The sequence below is a fragment of the Pongo pygmaeus genome, chromosome 1 (genome assembly GCF_028885625.2).
Source record: "Pongo pygmaeus isolate AG05252 chromosome 1, NHGRI_mPonPyg2-v2.0_pri, whole genome shotgun sequence".
In the NCBI taxonomy this organism is placed as follows: Eukaryota; Metazoa; Chordata; class Mammalia; order Primates; family Hominidae; genus Pongo; species Pongo pygmaeus.
This window is the reverse complement of record NC_072373.2, coordinates 97,470,671-97,494,880: the sequence shown is the minus strand read 5'-3', so window position 1 is coordinate 97,494,880 and position 24,210 is coordinate 97,470,671. Positions and strand designations below refer to the sequence as shown.

Genomic DNA, 24,210 nt, shown 5'->3' with positions numbered 1-24,210 from the left:
CTGCCAGCTTCAAACTTTTCTTCTGCAGCTTCCTCACCTCTTTCAGCCTTCATAGAATTAAAGAGAGTGTTAATTCTATGGATTGCTGTGGATTAGGCTTCAGCTTAAGGGAATTATTTGGCTGCTTAGATCTATCCAGACCACTTAAACTTTCTTCATATCAGCAATAAGGCTGCTTTGCTTTCTTATCATTCATGTGTTCACTAGAGTAGCAGTTTCAACTTCCCTCAAGAAGTTTTATTTTGCATTCATAACTTGGTTGTTCAGCATGAGTCCTATCATTTGGCCTATCTCAACTTTTGACATGTCTTCCTTACTAAGCTTAATCATTTTTAGCTTTGGGTTTAAAATAAGAGACATGTGACTCTTCCTTTTACTTGAACACTTAGAGGCCATTGTGGGGTTATTAACTGGCCTAATTTTAATAGTGTTGTGTCTCAGAGACTAGGAAGGCCCAATGAGAGGAAGAGAAATGGGGGAATGGCTGGTTGGTCTAGTAGTAAGAACACACACAATATTTATCAATTAAATTTGTCATCATCTATGGGCACAGTTCATGGTGCCCCAAAACAACTGCAATAGTAACATCAAAGATCAACTGTCACAGAACACCATAACAAACATAATAATAATTTTAAAAGTTTGAAATATTGCAAGAATTACCAAAATTTGACAGAGAGACATGAACACTTGCTGTTGGAAAAATGCTACCAATAGAATTGCTGGACATAGGGTTGCCATATAACTTCAAACTGTAAAAAATCACAATATCTGAAAAGTGCAATAAAATGGGGTATGCTTTTTTACGGTGGAAGGTATGAACAAAGGTTCATTGTTTGTTTTTGGTTTTTTTGTTTGTTTGTTTGTTTTTGCTGGGGGAGAGGCAGAGGGAAGCATAGGGATATCCCATTGTTTTATCACTATTTATTAAAGACTGTCCTTTCTCTAGCCTTTGCATCTTTGTCAAAAATCACCACCATGTCATATTTGTTTAACTCTTTTACATTGATCTATTTGTCTGTCTTGACATTAATGTCTTATTTACTATAGCCTTATGCTAAGTGTTGAAGTCAGGTAATATAGTCCTCTAATTTAGTTGTTCATCAAAGTTCTTTTAGCTATTCTAAGTTCTTGGCACTTTCATATTAATTTTATACTAAACTTATCAATTTCTAAAACTAAATGCTGGGATTTTGACTGGGATTTTTTAAATCTATAGATTATATTTTTGGGATGGAAATGAACACCTTAACCATATTGAGTATTTTGATTGGTGAACATGGATTATCTCTCCATTTATTTATGTCTTCTTTAATTTTTTAAAGTTTTATGGGTTTTGGTGAACAATTTGCATGCATTTTGTCATGTTTCCCCTAAAATTTGCAAGCATTTTGTCATATTTCCTCTGTGTTTGATATACTTTGATTATATTATAAATGATATTTTTATTTTGGTTTCTAATTATTCAGTTAATATACAGAAATGCAATTCTTTTTGTATATTAAACTTGTGTATGGCTTTTCTTTCTTTCTTTTTTTTTTTTTTTTCTGAGATGTATTCTCAGTCTGTCACCCAGGATGTAGTGCAGTAGCACAATCTGGGCTCACTACAACCTCCGCCTCCCAGGCTCAAGCTATTCTCCCACCTCAGCCTCCTGAGTAGCTGGGATTACAGGTGCGTGCCACCATGCCAGCTAATTTTTATATTTTTAGTAGAGACAGGAGGTCACCATGTTGGCCAAGCTGGTCTTGAACCCTTGACCTCAGGTGATCCGCCCGCCTCAGCCTCCCAAAGTCCTGGGATTACAGGCATGAGCCACCGTGCCCGGCCTGTGTACTGCTTTTTAGTTTTTACAGCTTCCATGTAAATGCCATAAGATTTTCTACACAAATGATCATGCCATCTAAGCACAGATTTGACTTTTTTCTTTCCAATGTATTTTATCACTCTGTTTTGCCACTTGAAGATGTTCCTTCTTTTTCTACTTTGTTGAGAGTTAGTAACAGAAATGAATGTTGGATTTTGAAAAATGTTAGTTCTGCATCTATTGAGATGATCATATGGCTTTTTATTTTTAGTCTGCTAATGTGGTGAATTACATTGATTGATTTTTGAATGTTAAAAGAACCTTGCATACTGGAGATAAGCCCTCTTTGATCAAGTTGTATTATCTTTTTTATATTCTTGGATTTGATTTGCTAAAATTTTGCTAAGAAGCTTTGGCTTTATGTTAATAAGGGATATTGCACTTGTTGGTGGTTTTCTTTTTTGTAATATCTTTCTCTGATATTGGTATCAAAGTAATGCTGTCCTTATGAAATAAGAGGTGTTCTCTTCAATTTTCTGGAGCAGTTTGTGGAGAATTGGTGTGATTTCTTCCTTAGACATTTGATGGAACCCAGGTGTAGTTATCTGTTCCCGGAGGTTTCTTTGTGGGAAGATTTTTTACTGAAGATACAATTTCTTTAACTGATTTTAGTTTTTCAAATTATCTGTTTACTTTTGAATGAATTTTACCACTTTTTGTCTTTCAAGAAAATCATCTGTTTCATCTAGGTTTTAAAATTTATTGGTACAAATTTATTCATAAGATGCCCTTATTATTTTTAACATATGTGGAATTTGTAGTAAGCTTACCTCTTTCATTCCTGTATTGGTAATTTACATCTCCTCTCTGTATTTCCTACTTAGTTTAGAGAGTATTTTCACCAATTTAATCAATCTTCTCAAAGCCCTGGCTTTTTGTTTCGTTGGTTTTTTATGTTGTTTTTGGTTCTCTATTTCATTTATTTTTACTCTGATCTTTATCATTTCCATTCTTCTGCTTATTTGGGGTGTAGTTTGTTCTTTTTTCTAATTTCTTAAGGTGGAACTCGAGGTTATTATTTTGAAATATTTTCTATTTAATATAGGTATTTAATGTCAGAAATTTTTCTTTAGGCATTGTTTTACCTACAACCAAAAAAATTTTGGAATGTTGTGTTTCTGTTTCTAGTTCAAAGGAGTTCTTATTTTCCCTTTTGATTTACTTTGATCTGTGGGTTAATTAGAAGTGTTTTTATTTATTTTCAAAATGCTGTGAGATTTTCCTAGAGATATTTCTGTTTTTGATTTCTAATTTTATTCCTCTGCAGTCAAATAACATACTTTACATGACTTGAATTTTTTAAAATTCACTGAGATTTCTTTATGACTCAGAATATGCTCTATCTTAGTAAATGCTTCATGTGCCCTTGAAAAGAAAGTGTATCCTACTGTTGTAAGATGGAGTGTTCTGTAAATGTCAATTAGACTAATTTGTTTGACCATGTGATTTGAGTCTTCTACATCTTTACTTATTTTCTGGTTACTTGTTTATCAAGTATTAAATGTGTAGCATTGAAAGGTCTGACCATAATTGTGAATTCTTCCACAGTTTCTTTCAATTTTAGCAGTTTTTGCTTTGTGTGTTTTGAAGCTCTCTTATTAGAAGCATAAAGATTTAAGATTTATTGTATCCTTTTTGTGAATTGCCTCTTTATTATTACAAAATTACCTTCTTTATCCCTGGTAATATCTTAGCTTTGAAATCTACTTTGAAGTCAATATACCCACATTTGCTTTCTTTTGATTAGTATTAACAAGACATTTTCCCATTATTTTGCTTTTAACCTATTTATGTCTTTATGTTTAAAGCAGGTTCCTTCCAAGCAATATATAGATGGGTCTTTTTTATTTGATCTGATAATTTATGCCTTTTAATTGGAGTATTAAGATCAATAGTGTTAATGTGATTAGTAAATATGGTCGTGTTTAAATCTGCCATCTTGCTGTTTGTTTTCTCTGTCTCACCTATTTTTTGTTTTCTTTTGTCTTATTCCTTTTTTTGAATTGAGCCTTTTATACAACCCCATCTCATCTCCTTCATTGACTTAATCTCTGTAACTTTTTTGTGTTATTTAGGTAGTTACATTAGGATTCTATTGTTTAGATTTTTAACTTTGTATAGTCCACCTTTATGTTATATTACTTTGCTTATGGTATCAGAACCTGTAAACTATATACTTCCATTTTTCTCCTTCTGATCTTTGTCCTATTATGATAATACATTTTTATTTTACATATCTTAAAAATATTCATAATACATTGCTCTCAATTTTGCTTTAAATAGTTATTTATTCTTCCAGTAGGTTTGAATTGTAAGAAAAAAAGGTTTTGTTTTATCCAGGTATTTACCATTTATGGTGCTCTTCTGTTGTGTAGATCCATAGTCCCATTTGATATTATTTTTCTTCATCCTGAGGACTTCCTTTAAAATTTTGTATAATTCATAGTCTGCTGGTGTGAAATTATTTCAGCTTTTAAATGTCTGAAAAAATCTTTATCTCGTTTTAAAAATGTATTTTGCTCGATATAGAAATCTAGTTTTCCAGTCTTTTGTTGTTGTTTTTTCCGTTTGTATTTTTTCTTTCATTATATTAAGGATGTCGCTTTGCTGTTTTCTGGCTTGCATTGTTTCTAGTAAGAAACTTGCTCTCATTTCTTTCTTTTTCCTGTCATCATGTGACTTTCCTCATGTGAATGTCTATTTATCTCTGGCTATTTTTATGACTATTTTATCATATGTTCGAAGCAATTGTATTGTCCTCGTGACTTGGTATAATTTTCTTCATGTTTCTTGGTGGATTTACAGCACCCTGCCAATTTTGAAAAATTTTGGTAATTCCCCATCTACCCTATTATTCAAGGATTTCACCTGTTCTTATATTAGGCTGCTCAAAATTTTCCCACACCTCACTGATGTTTTCTATTTGAGTTGTTTTGTTTGGTTGGTTTTTGTCTTTTTTCCTCCTCTCTGTGTTTTGTGTTAGGTAATTTCTATTGCGACATCTTCAAGTTCATATATTTTCTTCTGTACTACCTAATATACTATTAATCTCATCCAAGGTATTTTTTATTTCAGACATGGTAGTTTTCATCTCCACAAATTTAATTTTAAAATATATATATTTCATATATTTACTGAATGTGCACAATATTTTATCTAGCTTATTAAACATATAGAATGAATTTATAATCATTGTTTCAATGCTCTTGTCTACAAATCCTGTGTCTTTTCTGCGTTACTTTTATTTTTCTATCATTATTGATGACATTTTACTATTTCTTTGCATGCCTGGCAATTTTTAATTGGAAGTCAGACATTGTGAATTTTGTCTTTCTGGGTGCTAAATATCTTTATGTCCCTATAAATATACTTAAGCTCTGTATTGAGATACAGTTAAGTTACTTGGAAGCAGTTTGATCCCTTCAGATCTTTTTTAAGACCAGAAAAACATTTAATCTAAAACTAAATTGTACCCACTACTGAAGCATAACCCTTCTGAGTATCCTATCTGAAACCATGTGAATTACACATTTTTCCAGTCTGGCTAGTAGAAACAGAAAGTATTTCTGGTCCTGTGGGCTCCAGGGATTTTCCTTCTTAATTCTTCGAAGTAATTCTTTCTCCTGTCTCATATGATTTCTTCACATGAATGTGCCTATTAGTACTCAGCTGAAGACTCAAGAAGAATCTTCTGCAGATCTACAGAGTTCTCTCTGTGCACAGTTCTCTTCTCTCTGGTGTTCTGCAAACTCTAGCTGCCTTGGCATGCCCGCCTCCCAGTTCTATCTTCACTCAGGGAGATAGCCAGGCCCTGTCTGGATTCCCCTTCTGCACAGCAGCCTGCAAACTCTCTGAGAGTAAGCTGGAGCAATCAGGGCTCACCTCATCTGTCTGTCAAGGTTCACTGTCCTTCATTGCCTGGTGTGTCTAGTATCTTGAAAACCACTGTCTCAGGTACTTTTTTCTTTTTTGGTGAAAGGGTAAATCTGGCCCCTTTTACTTTATCTTTACCAAGAGTGGTAGTTCACTTTGTTTTACCAATTATTTGTTTGAGCATCAAATAACTGCAAGGTTCTATGTGATACACTTCAGACATGGAAATAAATAAATCAAGTCTGTTTTGTGATGCTTACAGCACAGACAGCAAGACAGGAAAGCAGATACAAAGGTGTAAGTATTGTGATGTTAGGAAGCGTGTTTTTTCTAACTCCAACAACCTAATCTTTCCTGCCCATATATCCTTTCTCCAGGAGTCTCCTTGGACTCCTCCCTGACTGCATCCTCACGGAGTGAAAACCAAAGACAGGTACACTTTGTTGAGGCTCCAGTGGATATGAATCTGGTTGTGGGTTGGGTGCAAAGACTGAAATGGCTCAGGAGGCTATGAATAGGTCTGGAAGTTTTAAAATACATGGTAAGAAAGCTCTTTGGCCCTTCACTAAATACTAGTGAGAAACCACGGTGTGGTGGAAATAAATATTGAAATTTGGGATGGATGATCTCTGAGATACAGAGCTTCAAAGCTGCCAAACTGCTTCTGAAACAGAAGACAGCAGCTCTGATATTAAGACAGTGATGCACTCTACTCTAAGAGGCTGTATGCAGCGGGCAGTGAGGGAAGGAAAGCCAAAGAAGCACTTTGTATAAAGGGGAATAATTTCAATGACAGAAAACTCAAGTTACAAAGATGTCTCTGGAAGTCCAGTACAACTAGTTCCTCCTGCACTCAACACTGGATCAATTGATCTTTGCTTGGTTAAGCACTGGATGAAGTGGTTGTGTTTCATTTAGAACAAAAAATATAAATTCTGTTTTAAAATACCGGTATAATGATTCGCAGAGCACAGATGTTTGTGTTGTGCAAGGCCGAGAGGGCTGCAATACCAGGTCAAACACAGAAGATTGGGTCCTTGAGCCTTGGCCTGACAAAATGTTCCTCCTTCCTCATGTAAAATCACATTGCAAACCCCCTGGGTGCAGGTCCCCTCCCCCTCAACCTTTGTCTACCTCCTGGAGGTGGGCAGACTCCTCAGGAGAGCTGGTCTGTCTTAGCTGTATCAGCCATCCAGGGCCTGTGGAAATGCCAGGTCTGCCTTTCCTTGCCTTATCCCTACATGCAGACTTCCCATTCTGTTTGGCCTCATGGCCAGTTAGCCAGTTGCTTGGAGCTGCTTAGAAACAGGAGTAAGAAACTGTTGTAATTTCTTATGTCATGGAACCGGAGGAAAGGAATAAAGGGGTGAAACTCTAAGCACAGGAAACCCACCAACCAAGTGCCAGGGCAGATGAAGGAGGAAAAAATTGGGTCTTGTCTTTGTTCTTGGGAGCTTGGGGCTATTAGTGAGGAGAAAGGGATGTTTACAAAATCATATGATCACCATTGCCAAAAAATGGAGAAAGTACTTATGGGGATGAAATTCTGGAATACCACAAGCCCATCTTTTCTCTCACACGAAGCTTCCTCAGAGGCCATCTCATCTAGTCAGCAGCACATACTACTTAGGGGAGGGTCTAGAGCTGGATCCTCTGGACAAAGACTCTTAAGTTTCTAAGTAGGCTTTGGGGATTTATTGCAGAGATCTAAAAGTGTATGCTCTCCATAAAGCAGTCTTAAATAAATCTCCGGTAAGGGGAGAAGGAGTGGGAGAGGAGATTCTACATTGTATGAGGTAAAGCCAGAGTTGACTGAGTTTACTAGGAGTTGAGTCTATTGTTTTCTGCAATCAGGGATAGTGACTGGATATTAGAAGTTAAGTTTATTTATAGGAAAATGCATTTACATCTTTTTGACAGGAGTACTCATTTCTTCAACAAACATTTAGAAAGGTGTCATAATGGACGTATTGGAGAGACTATGCATCAAGCACAGTTCTAGGTGTTGGGGAAGTCAAGAAGCCAAATACAGTCAAGGGCCCCGCTCTCATGAACTTAACATTCTAGGGAGGCAAGAACACAACAAATAACACAAGCTCCAATAGCGGTGAGCACTATAATAAGATGAAGAAGGGCATGGGGTAGAGAATCAAATGTAATTGCGGTTTTGGATTGTGAATTTCAAGTTATTATAACTAGGCTCAAACACATCTTTATTAATCAAAATAGGAACCATTGACAATCAACACATTTTTGCTAATGAGAAATAAGTTTACTTTTTCCTATAACATTAAAATCCATGATTCAGGGTTCAACAAACTCTTGGAAAGCATTTTCTTCATCCTGCTGGTTGTGGAAGCATTTTCCCTGCAAAATGTTGTCAAGATGCTTGAAGAAGTGGTAGTCGGTTGCCAAGAGGTCAGGTGAATATGGCAGATGAGGCAAAACTCTGTAGCCCAATTCATTCAACTTTTGAAGTGTTGGTTGTGTGACAAGCAGCTGGGCATTGTCATGGAGAAGAATTGGGTCCTTTTTGTTGATGAATGCTGGCTTCAGGCATTGCAGTTTTTGGTGCATCTCATGAATTTGCTGAGCATACTTCTCAGATGTAATGGTTTCGCTGAGATTCAGAAAGCTGTAGTGTATCAGACTGGCAGCAGACCACCAAACAGTGACCATGACATTATTTTGGTGCAAGTTTGGCTTTGGGAAGTGCTTTGGAGCTTCTTCTAGGTCCAACCACTGAGCTGATTGTCACCAGTTGTCATATAAAATCCACTTTTCTTCGCACGCCTCAATCCGATCAAGAAATGGTTTGTTGTTGTTGCGTAGAATAAGAGAAGACAACGCTTCGAAAACAACTATTCTTTTTTATGCTCAGCTCATGAGGGATGCACTTATCGAGCTTTTTCACCATTCTAATTTGCTTCAAATGCTGAACAACATAGAATGGTCAACGTTGAGTTCTTCAGCAACTTCTTGTGTAGTTGAAAAATAATCAGCTTGGATGATTCCTCTCAATTGGTCATTGTCAACTTCTGACGGCCAGCCACTACACTCCTCATCTTCAAGGCTCTTGTCTCCTTCGCAAAACTTCTTGAACCACTACTGTACTGTATGTCCGTTAGCAGTTTCTGGGCCAAACGTGCTATTGATGTTGCAAGTTGTCTGCACTGCTTTATGACCCATTTTGAACTTGAATAAGAAAATCGCTTGAATTTGCCCTTGTCTAACATCACTTCCATGGTCTAAAATAAATATAAAATAAACAGCAAGTAATAAGTCATTAGCGAAAAACATCAAGTGAGAAGTGTGCATTAAAATGATGTATAGCATAACCACATTTACTTAAGAATGTATTCCGATATCAAATGGCAAATTTCAACAACGCAAAAGCCTCACTTACTTTCACATCAACCTAATATTTTAGAGAGGCTAAAGGAGCCATCTCAGAAAAGTGACATTGGGGTAGAGATCTGAATGACATGAAGAAGTAATTCACTGGCATATTTGCAGCAGAGCTCTCCAGAAACAGAGAACAAGTCGAAAACCTGCAAGGCTGGATCCAAACCCTCCGCAAGTAGGAGCTGAGGAGTGGGGAGGTGAGGTGGAAATGAACAGGGGCTGTGGAACAGTCAGGGCGTCATGGGCTTTGGTGTGTCAGTAACAGCTTTATTGGGGAGGAAGGGTGGGGTAATGAGCAGAGTTTACAAGGAGCCAGAGAAAGGGAGTCAGCATTGGCTATTGCCCCATTTATCTGCTTCTCTTAACAATATTTTTTAAAAATGCTCTCTATCCTCGCTGTTCCCAAGCCCTCTCTTCTCATTCTTTCTTGAATCCACCCCAATCTAGCTTTCATCCTTACCACTGCCTTAGACTGCCAGTGTCAAGGTCAATAATGGCCTCTGTATTGCCCGATCCAATGGGCGTTCTTAGTCCTTATCTTTTAAAACATATTTAATTGACAAAGATTGTATATACTCAAGGTGTACAATGTGATGCTTTGCCATATGTTCACGTTGTGAAATAATTGCCACAATCAAATGAATTAACACATCCATCAGGACCCAGGCTGTACCTTAGATCCCCAGAACTAAGTTCATGTTATAACTGAAAGTTTGTACCCTTTGACCAACATCTCCCCATTTCCCCAGCTCCCCCAACCAGTTCCTGAAAACCCCTGCTCTACTCTCTGCTTCTGTAAGTTTGACTTTATTAGATTCCACATATTTGTACAGCATTTGTCTCACTGTTTATCCCTCCTCCTTGGCAATGTGTCCACTTGTATTCTAGAACACCACATTATCCTACCATGTTTCTTAACTCTGTCTGCTCTTTCCCTTCTCAATTTTCCTGAACTTTTTCTTCATATCTCCCTGATCATTCAACACTGGAGTGATTCAGGGGATCATGCTTGAGCCTCTTCTCTTTCCTCTCCATATTCATTCCCTTGGTGATTTCATCCTGGCTCATGTCTTCAAATGCCATTTATATGCTGATGATTTCCAAATGTATTTCCACAGCATAAACCTCTTTCTGAATTCAGAACTAGTATCTCTAACTGCCTACTTGGCAACTCTGCTTGGATGGCTCAAGCTTAACATGTGGCAACGTTCACTGCTGACATTTTCCATAAAACCAGCCCCTCGGCCGGACACAGTGGCTCACGCCTGTAATCCCAGCACTTTGGGAGGCCAAGGCGGGTGGATCACCTGAGGTCAGGAGTTTGAGACCAGCCTGGCCAACATGGTGAAACCCTGTCTCTACTAAAAATACAAAAATTAGCCAGGCATGGTGGTGTGTGCCTGTAATCTCAGCTACTCAGGAGACTGAGGCAGGAGAATCGCTTGAACCCAGGGGGCAGAGGTTGCAGTGAGCCGAGATCACGCCATTACACCCCAGCCTGGGCAACAAGAGTGAAACTCCATCTCAAAAAAAAAAAAAAAAAAAAAAGGCCCCACCTGTGGTCTTCCCCATCTCTGTTAATGAGTCTTTATGGTCATTCAGGTTGTTCCCCACCGATACTCTATATCTTATTTTATTTGTAAGATGTAAGTCTTATTGGTTCTAGGATCCAAACATATCTATATTCTGCTCACTTCTCTCTGCCTCTACTTCTACTACCCTACTTCCAAGCCATCGCTAAATTCCTACAGTTCCTCTAGCAGTTCAACTTGCTTCCACCCTTGCCAGAGAGAGCCTTTAAAAACTAAGTCAGATAATGTCACGGATCTGCGGTTTCTCATCTCATTGACTATAAAGCTAAAGTTGCTACATGATTTCTCCCCACCGCCCACCTCTACCGAGACCTCCAACCTTGTCTCTCAAAAATCTTTCCCTCATTCACACCAGCCTCCTTATTGGCTCCAGAGCACTCCTGCCTCCGAGATGCTGCCCCTGTTGGGCCCTGTGCCTGCACTCATCCTCATGCTGACCTCCTGGTTTTCTCCAGGTTGCTGTGTGAGGCCTTCCCTGGCTACCCCATTTAAAATAAATGACAATGCCCTCCTCCAGCACTCCATAAACCTCTTCCTTGCCACATTTTTCTACACAGAATTTCTGAACATTTAACTTGATTTAAATTTCAGATATGTGTTTATTTTGCATACCTTGATTTATATTTCAGGTGTGTGTTTATTTTGCATAACTCCTCCACCCCCCACTGGAATGAAAGCTCTAGCAGGGCAGAGATTTTTGCCCGTTTTGGTCGATGCTATACCCTAGGTCCTAGAACACGGGCATACAAAGAAACTCTCCAGAAACAGCAGTTGAATAAAAAATCAGCCAATAGGAAAGAAGGTAGGAAAGGCATTTCTAGCAGACAGGAAGGATGGAAAGCACCAGGTCCACAGACTGGGACCTGGAGATCTGCGTTGCCTTCCTGTGTTCTCCTCTTGAGATTACGTCATCCTCTGTAAAGCGAAGGTTGAACTCCGTGCCCTGAAGGCCCCTCCAGCATTAGAATCCCCAGACTTGGACCCTAAGCGGGGTAGAGAGGTGGCCCTGGGGTTACTGGACCTAGGGCTCCTGGCAGAGGTAGGGGAGGTATGGGGAGAAGGAAAGGTAGCTGGAGCTGAGCATGCAAGTACTAGCCTATGAGAGGAAATGGGCTCACCCTTCTTTCCCATAGCACTCTGACTGCTCTCTCCCCTTCCTGCCCACTCCACCCCAAGCAGGCTTTCTAGTAAAACCTGAGTGGCAAGAAAATAACTTTGCAGCTACTCCAGCAATTTCCAGCATACCTGTCTTCAGACTTGCAGCTCCCCTGTCATCCCCTATGGAAGCCCTGGGCTCTCTCTTACTGGGGCATACCAGGATTCAGTGTCTATTGCACACGGTGGACATCTCTGCCCCCAGTGGAGAGAGTGGCTTCGGAGCACAGGGACTTGAGCTTGATCAACCTGCTGACTTTGAGAGCACTGGCCAGCTGCTACACTACTGTGAGCTTCAGCTCCTCCCCTGTAAAGCATAAAGGATTATTACATGAGAGTGAATGAGGGGTTGATGCACAGTGTCTACCAAACAGCAGGTTTGGAAGGCCTGTTCCCTTTGCACTTTCCTCTGCATTCTTTCCAGGGAGACTTTCCAAGCCCTGTTTCTGTTTATACCTGCATCCATGCAGGGTCCAGTTAGTTGAGTGCTCACTTGGCATGGCACTGAATTGCACCCACCTCTCAGTTTCTGCACCTGTCTGTCTATCAGGCTAGGAGTTCCCTGAGAGCAGAATCAGGATCCTTTACTACATCTAGAGCATCCTGAGATCAGGGGTTGTATCTCTCTGTCAGACAGGGATGATAGGCCAGGGCCCTTCCCAGCACACTGGCTCAGCTGAGGTCTCAGAGGCCTGCACATGCCCTGACTTTCAGCATTGTGACCTAGTTTAATGTGAGACAGTAAGCAGGGGGCATGTGTCTTAGGGAGGGAGGGATAGGCACTATTTTCTACTTTGGACCAGATCAACTCATCTAGTAGCCTGGAGCAGTCAGACTGCTTTGTCACAAACTGTCCATAAATACAGACTAGTTCATGGGGGGCTCACAAGGGCCCATGCCAGGCAGGAAAATGTGGGCAGCTCATTTGTGTTGATAAAGTCGTGAGACACACACACACACACACACACACATGCACATGCGCAAACACATGCATCTGAATGGCCTCTGCAACCGCTTTTAGGAGTAATTGTAAGAGCAATTATGCCTCTCAGGAGGCAGCTGATGCAGGCTCAGGTGTCCCCCACCAGTCTCTAATTAGCAGAGGAGAAAGAAGGAGTGGGGAGTGATAAATCAGGAAGCTGGGCAAAGTCCTGGAAAATCCCTGATCCCTTACATTTACTTGTCGGACAATTGAGGACACTTCGGAGGGAGGCTTCATGGCTGGACTTGGTCCCTGTGCTCCCCTTTTGTTCTGTGACTGTCTCTTTCTCCCCTCTGAAATGTCCCTCCCCCATTCCCTGGACCCAAGGGCCCTGCCACTCCTGGCTGCCCTCAACCAAGCTGTGCTCCTCACAGCCCTGCCTTCTTTTTCACACAGCCCTGTGAAGTCTTACCCCACATGGTATTTTGCCTATCATCTCCATTCCATGTACTTGGCTGAAATCGTACCTTCTACCTTTGACTTGATGGGCTGTGACTGTATGTACACTCCTCACTCTATTACTAGATTCCTTTTTCCAGATAAAATTTTGTTCCAAACCACTGTCTGTCCTCTGCTCATGCAGATCCCAGACCCCTCCATGTACCATCAAGCTCTAGAAATGCAAAGCCACCTTAATGTTCCCATGATTCCCACTCAGGGGAGCACACTCAGTGCAAACAGGCCGTCATCAAAGCACAAGACAGAGTCTCACGTCTTGGGCTGAATCATCACCTGAGGCTCAGCAGCAGCAGACTGGAAGGAGCAGCAAATGGGAAGGCGACCTGGCTCCCCTCACCACACTACTCCCATAGACTGTGTGACTATGGGGCTTCATGTTTTTCATGGGCAAAATGAGTTAGTTAAAGCTGATGAACTTTAAAGAACTTACATCCTTAAAACTATCTTTATGTAGGTAACACACTGTAATCCATCAGCAAACCTTTGCAATGGCCCCCAACAATAAAATAGCCAACTTCCTGAGTACAACCTATGTGCTAAGCACATATATTGCCTCACCAAATTCTCACAGAATTCTAAGGAGTTGTTAGTATCCCCATTTTACAGACAAGGAAACTGAAATTCATAGAGGTGAAATGTCTTGTCCAGATAAAAAGACGTGCAGGTGCAATTCAAACCCAGGCCTGTCTGACAGCAAAGCCAGTGCCCATCATTGAACGGTAACATTCTTTCAGATTGGATTAGGCTGAAGTAAACTTAAACACCAGTCCCACCCAGGACGGGGAGCTCCCTATTCCCAGGACCAAAGAGGGTCATCCCAAGGGCATTTTGGCTGAATGAGAGCCAGAGAAAAATGACACTCCCTCCAGAAAACCCAGAACTGGCCATGTTGGGGTAAGTGACTGACTCACAGAACTAGAATGTGTCTTTGAAGTCACCTAGTGGAACCTGTCATAGCCATCAGATGCTCGAGCACCTAGCAAGGCAGCCTGACGGGGAGGAGAGCCCCTGACCAGAGGTCAGGACACATGGGTTCCAGCCCAGCTCTATCACAGCCTCGCTGTAGGCTCTTGGGCAACTCATGTTCTCTCCAGATTTCAATTCCTGTCAGAAGACAGATGAGCCCCAATGGTGGGGAGTAGGCATATGTGTGTTAAGAAGCTCCTATGTGTTAAGGAATGCCTGCATTCTAAGCTACTCGAAGGCAGGGACTGTGTGTGTTTTCTATTCATAATCCTATCTCCAGTGCCTTGCACATAGCAGAGGCTCAGTAAGTGTTGGTTGAATGAATACATCAATTATATTAACAACTTTACCTTGTGACCTGGTATTAGGCAAAGGCATTACTTCTTTTTTTGTTGAGGTACAATTCATATAACATAAAGTTACCATTTTAAAGTGGACAGTTCGGTGGTGTTTAGTACATTCATATATTATGCAACCACCAACCCTATGTCGTTCTATAACATTTTTATCATCCCCATTAGCAGCTACATCCCATTCTCTCCTTCTCTCACTTCCTGGCAACCATCAGTTTGCTTTCTGTTTCTATGAATTTACGTATTGTGAATTTAAGTTATTATTATTAGTTATTATTAGATAGATAAAGAAAGAAGCTTCTGTGCACCAGGCACAGTGTAAGGCATTTCTCATGCATTCTCTGAGGACTCCTCCATCTCAGACATTCTGCTGCTAGACAGAGAATCAACTGTACAAAATGTGATTTCCTCAACAATGAGCCCAAAGGGGAGGGAATTTCCTTTAGTTGGAGAAGGGGGAACTGAGTGTCTCTTTTCTCTACTACTGACAGCCTTTATGCCTCTGCTCCTCTTGCTGCCACCAAGAGCAGAGCTGTGGCTGCCCTTCCACAGCTCTCAGATCCAAGAACAAAGGCCAGCACTGATGACTGAGATCCAGTGATCCAACAAGCCCAGGAGAGAAAGCTATAAGAAGATGTAAGAGAGGACAGCAGGTCAGAACAGACAGATCCACCCAGAAGCCCAAAAAGGATGAGTCAGCCCTCTTGGCCCTTTCTTGGTCTCATCTCCCTTCCTTGAACAGCAGACGGGCACAAAAGGTGAGAGAAGAGCCAAGGTCAGGCCCAGGAAGCAATGGAGAAAGACGAGGAGGATTCAAAGTTTGTGCAGAAGGTCGGGCACCGTGGCTCACGCCTGTAATCTCAGCACTTTGGGAGGCTGAGGCGGACAGACCATGAGGTCAGGATTTCAAAACCAGCCTGGCCAACATAGTGAAACCCCATCTTTACTAAAAATACAAAAATTAGCCAGGCATGTAGTCCCAGCTACTCAGGAGGCTGAGGCAGGAGAATCGCTTGAATTGGGGAGGCAGAGGTTGCAGTGAGCCAAGATTGCACCACTGCACTCAAGCCTGAGAGACAGAGCGGACTTTGTCTCAAAAAAAAAAAAAAAAAAAAAAAAGAAGTGTGTGGGAAGGCAACTAGTGCAGGTTGGCAGGTTGAGGACTGAGAGCCGCTGATGTAGGAGACAGTGCCCTGGGGAGAGGAGGAGGCCTGTGAGAGGGAGAGGAGGCTAGCAGCCTCAGAGCGTGGGGCAGTGCCATACCAGGAAGCAGACAAGGCATGACTATCCAAGATGAGAATGCATGATTTTCTGGCCCAAGTCACCTTCCAGGACCATCTGCCATGACCCCTATGGCAATCTGCTAAGAGCTGTCCTCAGCATCCCTCCCCACAGGACATTGAATCACCATAACCAATTTCTTCTGACCCCTATCACTAAGCAACTGTTCAAATAGGTTCCCTCACTCAGGAGGGAGACAAACCAGCCAGCTTCTGCCTCCAAATTTGAAATAGCCAGTGCATCCTTGGGCTGGGACAGAGTTGGGGCCAAAGCTTCTCCATGTGTCATGGGATATGAGCTCATCCTTATTATGTTGGGTGGGGGTTGGACAGTTACCCAGACTTGTCATGTGGACCTGGAGCTTATGAGGTCATTCACACAGGCAGTGAAAGAACCTCTCCCATATACATGAATGCCTCTCTCCCAAATGGGGCAATCTGTGGGCAGAATAAGGGACTTCTCAGCCCTAGAATATTGAGGTTTCCCCAACCCCTCCCTTGCATAAACACACACACAAACACTCCCTCAGCTTTATCCACTGCCCTCTTTCCCACACCCTAGCTTTGCCCAGCGGTCAAAGGCTCATACATACCATCTTCTCCTTAAGGCTCTTATTATGCCGTGAGTCAGAGGGCGGGAGGCAGATCTGGCAGATACTGAGCCCCTGCTAACCCATAAGACCGGTGTGACTTCCTTGATCCAAGTCTGCTGCCCCAGACTGACTGTCATGGGCTGGGAAGAGGCAGGTTCCCCCCAGATGAGGTCAGCAGCAGAGCACAAGGGCATCAGGGCCAAAGTAAGGATGCTTGATTGGTTCTTCAAGGCAGAGTGGGTTGTGCTTCCTCTGCCCCAGAAAATGGCACAGTCCCTGTTCTATGGGAAAAAGAATGTGAGGTCCCTGGGTAGGCTCAGGGAACAGAGAGGTCATGAGGAGGAGATAGCACTGCAGAAACCAAGGGTCCCTTGTGAGTCCTCCATCTGTCTTTTTAGGCATGATCCAGGAACATGACAAAATTAGTGCTTTAAATAGATTTACTTGGGGCTAAGAGAAAGGTGCCTGTCAGGAAAACTATGGGGAATCAGGACACTTCTCAAAATTAGCCCCACTGAGTATTGTCTTTATAATTCCTTCTTTTTGGATTAGATTGTAAAAAAGAGAGTGTAAATGAATGATGTCCATATAATAAGTTATTAACCAACCATTAAAAAGAAAGAGAAGAAATAAATCAGTTTTGTTTTTACTCACACATACAGACACACACATATAAACATTGATCAACACTAAAATGTTTAATAGTCATTATTTTCGGGTGGTAAAATTCACTGATCTTCAATGAATACTTGTAGAGCACATATTATATGCAATGGTTTTGATAGGTTCTAGGGGCATAGTGGAAAACATACCAGGTATACCCTGCTCTTAGCTTATTTTCCAGTGGGAGAGATAGACAATAAGCAAGTGAACAAATGCAAATAAATTACTCTAGATTGTTATAAGTGAAATGAAGTACCAATCCTTTAGATATGGTACACAGAGAAGGATATCTGACAGACCCCAACATTGACACTGAAGCTGAAAGGCATAAAAGAGCCAGAGACCTGGGGAGGGGCCTGTGGGCAGAAGGAGAGCAGGTGCCAAGCCCCCAGGTGGAGAGCTCTGGGCTCATCTCAGGAACTGAAGGCCCTCAGTGAGGTAGGAATATACCTCTCAGGGAGAGACTGACATGAATTGGGGCCCCAGAGGAAGGCAGAAGCCAGGTACCCAGGGTCTTTTAAACCAGGTCAGTGAATTTGAATGTTATTTCAAGTGTGCTGGCACACTGTTGGCACTGGGGAGAGACGTGCTCAAATCCCCACTCTGAAAGATTTCTTAAGCTATTTCTAGAGTATGGTTTAGAACAGGAAATGGATGATTTGATTCTGATCTTTATACCTTCATGCATTTAAAAAAGTACTTAAGAAAGTAGTTTGGTTTGTCATTATAAAAAGCAATACTTATTTTTATATTGTGTATATTCAATCCCGTCTCCTTGCCTAGAGTGGGCCACGCTTTGGAGTTCTTATGAGCATGACATTCCTGAGAACTTCTCTAACTGCAGCCTCGGGCATGGAGGCTGGGCAGCAAGTGGCAGCAGCAGACGACTCCTAGAAGCCTTCTACTTGACTCTACTTGGCCTAAAGTCAGACTCCCCCCACCAAAGACAGAGTTTATTTCCACATAGAATGGAGTTAAAAATATATTCTGAGAGAGGAAGGGCTTGTGGCCCAAGAGAACACCCCAGAAATACCACCCCTTCATGGGAAGTGACTCTATCTTCAAACATATAACACAGCCTGGACATCCCCGAAAGACATATAACTTTCCATTTCATGCCCTTGAAAGTGAATCTTTCGGCCTAATAATGAGAACAAACTCATTTTGCAAGTGGAAAAATTGAGATTCGGAGCAGAAGTTTGACTAAGGTCACAAAACAGTAGGATGCCTCACTCAGCTCCCTGAGCCCAGGTCAGAAAAGCATCACAGGAATAGTTGAGCTCCCAGAATCCTCTGGCCAGGCAGGAGCTGTGTGTCCCTGGGAAATGGGGCTCTAAAGGGTTTGCTGCTTAAGATGCCTGTGGTGAGTCAGGAAGGGGCTAGAGGAAGTTGACCAACTAGAGTGGTGAAACCTGTCCATCACCTTCAACCTGGAGGGAGGCCAGGCTGGGGAATGATATAAAGAGTGCCGTGATTCCTGCTCAGCTCAGCACTCCATCAAAGCCTCTGCCTCAGCCTTACCGTGAGTCTGGTAAGTGTCGGACGGTAGAACCAGGGTTAGGACCTGGGACCTCCAACAGCATACGATATGGTGGGGGTGGGCAGACTGGGTGGGGGTGGGCATTACTCTGGGGCTGGATTAAGCTGGACCTTCATTCTAGGGGGACTCGGGTCAGAGTACTGAGAGAAAAGTGCCTTGGCACAGAAGTGCAGAACAGAGAGTAATCATCCTATGTCCCATCTTTTCTTGTGACCATATTTTTGGATTTGTGTGTGAGAGAGAATTATGGAAGGGAGGAGGGGAATAGCAGTCAATTTCTTTCCTATACCTCTTGGGTTTTGACAGACCATCATTTTGCCTCTTTTATGGAGGGAGAGGTTCAGGGAAGAGCTTCTACCTTTTGGCTATGCTGCACAGAGAGATGGCAGAATGGGGAAACCTTTCTATTTGGAGAAACCTAGGCAGAGCTAGGACAGGAAAACTCAACTTAGAAGTATAAGACTTGGAAGAACAAGCTCCAACTCTCAGCAACCTTCCAGCTCCCGCAGCCCCACCCCAGACACAAGGACTGCAGCTAAACCTCAGAAGGTCAGGAGAGAAAGCAGCCCTGGGGTTGAATAGGCCAACCTGCTGGCTTTACAGAGGGGAAAACCGAATCCCAGGAGACTAAGTGACTTGCCCAGAAACACACAACATTCCAATGGGAGATGCAGGCCCAGAGTATGTCCTGTAGCTCCAGTCTGGAGCTCACACCATGACCTCTTGGATCCTCTCTGGCACAGCCTATTGGTTTTCTAGGACTTGGTGTTCTCCAAGAGACCTTTCATTTCCTAAGGCCTTACTCCTCACTGTGACATAATCCCAGAACGCATCTCTGCTCCTTGGTCAGTGAAGCAATGAGGGTGGACACAAGGACTAGACAAGAGCAGACAGTGAGCTGGCACCTGGCCCACCCTTGCAGAACAGCCCTGCAGATAGATCTCCTTGTTGGCTCTCACCTGGGAACAAGGAGGCTCCTAGGAGGACCTTTCTCTGCCCCTCCACATTTCCACCCTTCACTCTCTGCTGCTTTTGGGAAATGATAGTCCAGAGGTGGTGGGAGAGTACCCAGCCCAAGGGAAGAGGAGATGCTAAAAAACCAGATACTTCTGCAGATTTCCAAGGTTACATCTATTTCCTTTGCCTTCAGCCTGTGCATCAGATCTCTTCTGTCTTTCAGGTTGACAGCAGCTTCTAAGATGTCCCAGCAACACACGCTGCCAGTGACCCTCTCCCCTGCCCTCAGTCAGGAGCTCCTCAAGACTGTTCCTCCTCCAGTCAATACCCAGCAGGAGCAAATGAAACAGCCAACTCCACTGCCTCCCCCATGCCAGAAGGTGCCTGTCGAGCTCCCAGTGGAGGTCCCATCAAAGCAAGAGGAAAAGCACATGACTGCTGTAAAGGGACTGCCTGAGCAAGAATGTGAGCAACAGCAGCAGGAGCCACAGGAGCAGGAGCTTCAGCAACAGCACTGGGAACAGCATGAGGAACATCAGAAAGCAGAAAACCCAGAGCAGCAGCTTAAGCAGGAGAAAGCACAAAGGGATCAGCAGCTAAACGAACAGCTGGAAGAAGAGAAGAAGCTCTTAGACCAGCGACTGGATCAAGAGCTAGTCAAGAGAGATGAGCAACTGGGAATGAAGAAAGAGCAACTGTTGGAGCTCCCAGAGCAGCAGGAGCAGCACCTGAAGCACCTAGAGCAGCAGGAGGGGCAGCTGGAGCTCCCAGAGCAGCAGGAGGGACAGCTGAAGCATCTGGAGCAGCAGGAGGGGCAGCTGAAGCATCTGGAGCAGCAGGAGGGGCAGCTGGAGGTCCCAGAGGAGCAGGTGGGGCAGCTGAAGTACCTGGAACAGCAGGAGGGGCAGCTGAAGCACCTGGATCAGCAGGAGGGGCAGCTGAAGCACCTGGATCAGCAGGAGGGGCAGCTGAAGCACCTGGATCAGCAGGAGGGGCAGCTGAAGCACCTGGATCAGCAGGAGGGGCAGCTGGAGCTCCCAGAGCAGCAGGAGGGACAGCTGAAGCACCTGGAGCAGCAGGAGGGGCAGCTGAAGCATCTGGAGCACCAGGAGGGGCAGCTGGAGGTCCCAGAGGAGCAGGTGGGGCAGCTGAAGTACCTGGAACAGCAGGAGGGGCAGCTGAAGCACCTGGATCAGCAGGAGGGGCAGCTGGAGCTCCCAGAGCAGCAGGAGGGACAGCTGAAGCATCTGGAGCAGCAGGAGGGGCAGCTGAAGCATCTGGAGCACCAGAAGGGGCAGCTGGAGGTCCCAGAGGAGCAGGTGGGGCAGCTGAAGCATCTGGAGCAGCAGGAGGGGCAGCTGAAGCACCTGGATCAGCAGGAGAAGCAGCTGGAGCTCCCAGAGCAGCAGGTGGGGCAGCTGAAGCACCTGGAGCAGCAGGAGGGGCAACTGGAGCACCTGGAGGAGCAGGAGGGGCAGCTGGAGCACCTGGAGCACCAGGAAGGGCAGCTGGGGCTCCCAGAGCAGCAGGTGTGGCAGCTGAAGCAGCTAGAGAAGCAGGAGGGGCAGCCAAAGAACCTGGAGGAGGAGGAGGGGCAGCTGAAGCATCTGGTGCAGCAGGAGGGGCAGCTGGAGCAGCAGGAGGGGCAGGTGGAGCACCTTGAGCAGCAGGTGGGGCAGCTGAAGCACCTAGAGGAGCAGGAGGGGCAGCTGAAGTATCTGGAGCAGCAGCAGGGGCAGCTGGAGGTCCCAGAGCAGCAGGTGGGGCAGCCAAAGCACCTGGAGCAGGAGGAGAAGCAGCTGGAGCTCCCAGAGCAGCAAGAGGGCCAGCTGAAGCACCTGGAGAAGCAGGAGGCACAGCTGGAGCTCCCAGAGCAGCAGGTAGGACAGCCAAAGCACCTGGAGCAGCAGGAAAAGCAGCTAGAGCACCCAGAGCAGAAGGACGGACAACTAAAACATCTGGAGCAGCAAGAGGGGCAGCTGAAGAACCTAGAGCAGCAGAAGGGGCAGCTGGAGCAGCCTGTGTTTGCCCCAGCTCCAGGCCAGGTCCAAGACATTCAACCAGCCCTGCCCACAAAGGGAGAAGTATTGCTTCCTGTAGAGCAGCAGCAGCAGAAGCAGGAGGTGCAGTGGCCACCCAAACATAAATAACCACCCGCAGTGTCCAGAGGCCCTCAGACTGTCTCATACAAGGGAAGAGAGAGCCACTGGCTCCACTTATTTCGGGTCCCCTAGGTGGCCCGTCTCATCTGTGAACTTGACTCTGTCCCTCTACATGTCTCTTTAATGGGGTGGGGGTGGGGGAGAGAGGGAATTATTGTCCAGTGCCACCCTCAATGAGCCCAATCCCAACCTCAGGTGAGCAGAGCCTCTACTTGAGGGACTATTGTTACTATAGGAATCCTTACTTCCCCAGTATTGAAGCTGAATCAGTGAGTGTGTACAATGATACATAATAAATCCTGGAATTCTTGGGATCCTACATTCTCTTTAGCATTTTCTTCTCTCACATCACATAAAAACCTGTGTATGGGTCAATGGCTGCAAGAGACTTCCATGGCCCAATCTGAAAGGAGGACAGACCCTTTTTAAATTTTGGTCCCCAAACCACTCAATAGATCCAACAGTTCCTGAAAAAGAAACAAAGCCCCCCCCCAAAAAAAATCAGCTTCACTTACATACTTGAAAACAACACTTGCCAACCATGAAAAGGGGATACGTTGTTCTGGTTGCATCTCAGTCCAACACTACCTTCCACCACAATACCACACCCAACCCCTGGCAGAGCCCACCCTACACTTCTGCTCCAGACTCAGCTCCTCTTAGGAGGGGGACTGGGAAGATGCTAGGAAAGCTGGGGGGCTCCATCTGGGTTCTAGCCCCTTCCCTGGAAACATTTCCAGGCTCTTCTGCTTGGGTTTTCTCTCTTAGAAAATCTCATGATTTCCAAAAGTCTTATGGTCTGCATGCTTGGCTGAGGAAGACTTTAGCAAAGCAGTAGACGTAGAATTGGGCAAGGTGGGGAGAGGAAGTGTTCCAGATTGTCTCGGAGGGAAAGTGACAGCGTTATTAAAGGAAGTAAAGGTTGGACCAGCAGCAGTCATGGAAGCCAAAACTACTGACTAAGCTAGAGAAATACAGACCCAGTCACTGAAGGTGTCACCCTCCTGCTACCTGGCTCCCTGACATTTCCATAGCCTTTACTGCCATCAATCATATCAGGACCTGGGGCTCTCCTTTCCTGGGAAAAGTGCTGCTTTTAATTCTTCAAATTGCTCACTTTTAACTATTTAACCACAGCATTTTAGGCAGGCTGTCTCAAGCTATTCCAAGCTATTTTACTGTAGGCACTTAAGGATATATCAGGGACTTCCCTACTGAAGTGTCCAGAGACACTCAAGTTTAATAGATCTGCACATCATGGCACTTAGCATTCCTTCCTCCCCACCCAACCCCAGCAACACTCACTGTGTTTCCTCCTTAGGTGTTTGCTCGTTGAGTTAAGAAAACCGCCATTGCCGTCTGTGTATTCACAATCATTCCTCATTCTTCCTCCTCTTCCCTACCCCCATCAAGGATCAAGTCCTTGCTATCTCCACCAATACCTTCTGAGCTCGGCCTGAAGTCGTTTCTCACCTGAAGTGTTGCAACACCCTTCCAGCTGGTCTCTCTTGCTCTCTATCTCCACATACCCTGCAATCCACTCATCACCCAGGGGACAGGGTGTTCTACTTAAAATTCTAATCTAACCACATCCCTCCTTAGGTTAGCACTCGTCAGTGGTTCTCATGACAGACCATGAGAAGGCAGGCTCAAGTTCTGGGCAGGGAGACTGGGGACAGAAGGTACAGTAATCAGAAGCACCCAGCGTGTGTGCACATTTTCTAGCTGATTTTTAAAAAATAGACATTTTAGGACAGTATCAAATTTGTAGAAAAGTTAAGAAAATACTAGAGTTATCATATATTTCACACACAGTTTCCCCTATTATTAATATTTTATATGAGTAGTGTACTTTTGCTACAAATTATAGCAGCTCAATACGGTGTTATTGGCTGAAGTTCCTGGTTTATTCAGATTTCCTTAGTTTCACCTAATTTCTTTTTGCTGTTTCAGTATCCCATCCAGCATATCATCCCATCCAGCATATCCAGCATGTATTTGTCTCCTTACGCTTCTCCCTTGACAGAGTCAGTTCCTCAGACATTTTTGTTGTTGTTGTTTTGATGATCTTGACAGTTGTGAGAGGTGCTGGTCAGATATTTTGTAGGATATCCCTCAATTTGTATTATATTTGTCTGATGTTTTTCTCATGATTAGACTGGGGTATGGGTTTTTAGGAGGAAGACCACAGAGGTAAAATGTCATTCATTCTTACCACATTATATAAAGTATACGTATATCAGACATGACTCATCACAGTTGCTATTAAACTTGATCACTTAGTTGAGACAATGTGTGTCAGGTTTCTCCACTGTAAAGTTATTCTCCTCACCCTCCCCCAATTTCCCCTTCTATACTGTACT

The 24,210-nt window shown here is 43.7% G+C and overlaps 1 protein-coding gene and 1 long non-coding RNA gene across 2 annotated transcripts; one reads left to right on the top strand and one right to left on the bottom strand.

The window, feature by feature from the left end:
• Nucleotides 1-7,848: 7,848 nt before the first annotated feature.
• LOC129017479 (uncharacterized) lies at nucleotides 7,849-23,379 on the bottom strand. Its single transcript, XR_008495077.1, has 3 exons — nucleotides 23,321-23,379; nucleotides 11,983-12,199; nucleotides 7,849-8,988 (listed from the first exon to the last, which is right to left on the bottom strand). It is a non-coding gene; the product is annotated as an uncharacterized LOC129017479 (long non-coding RNA).
• IVL (involucrin) lies at nucleotides 18,672-22,157 on the top strand. The gene is made up of 2 exons (XM_054458100.2): nucleotides 18,672-18,719; nucleotides 19,909-22,157. Exon 2 carries the CDS (start codon nucleotides 19,928-19,930, stop codon nucleotides 21,833-21,835), a length of 1,908 nt encoding a protein of 635 aa, XP_054314075.1. The 5' UTR covers nucleotides 18,672-18,719; nucleotides 19,909-19,927; the 3' UTR covers nucleotides 21,836-22,157.
• Nucleotides 23,380-24,210: the final 831 nt, after the last annotated feature.

Excerpts from the sequence above, each read along its gene's own strand:
- IVL (XM_054458100.2), top strand. The coding sequence starts at position 19,928 with ATGTCCCAGCAACACACGCTGCCAGTGACCCTCTCCCCTGCCCTCAGT.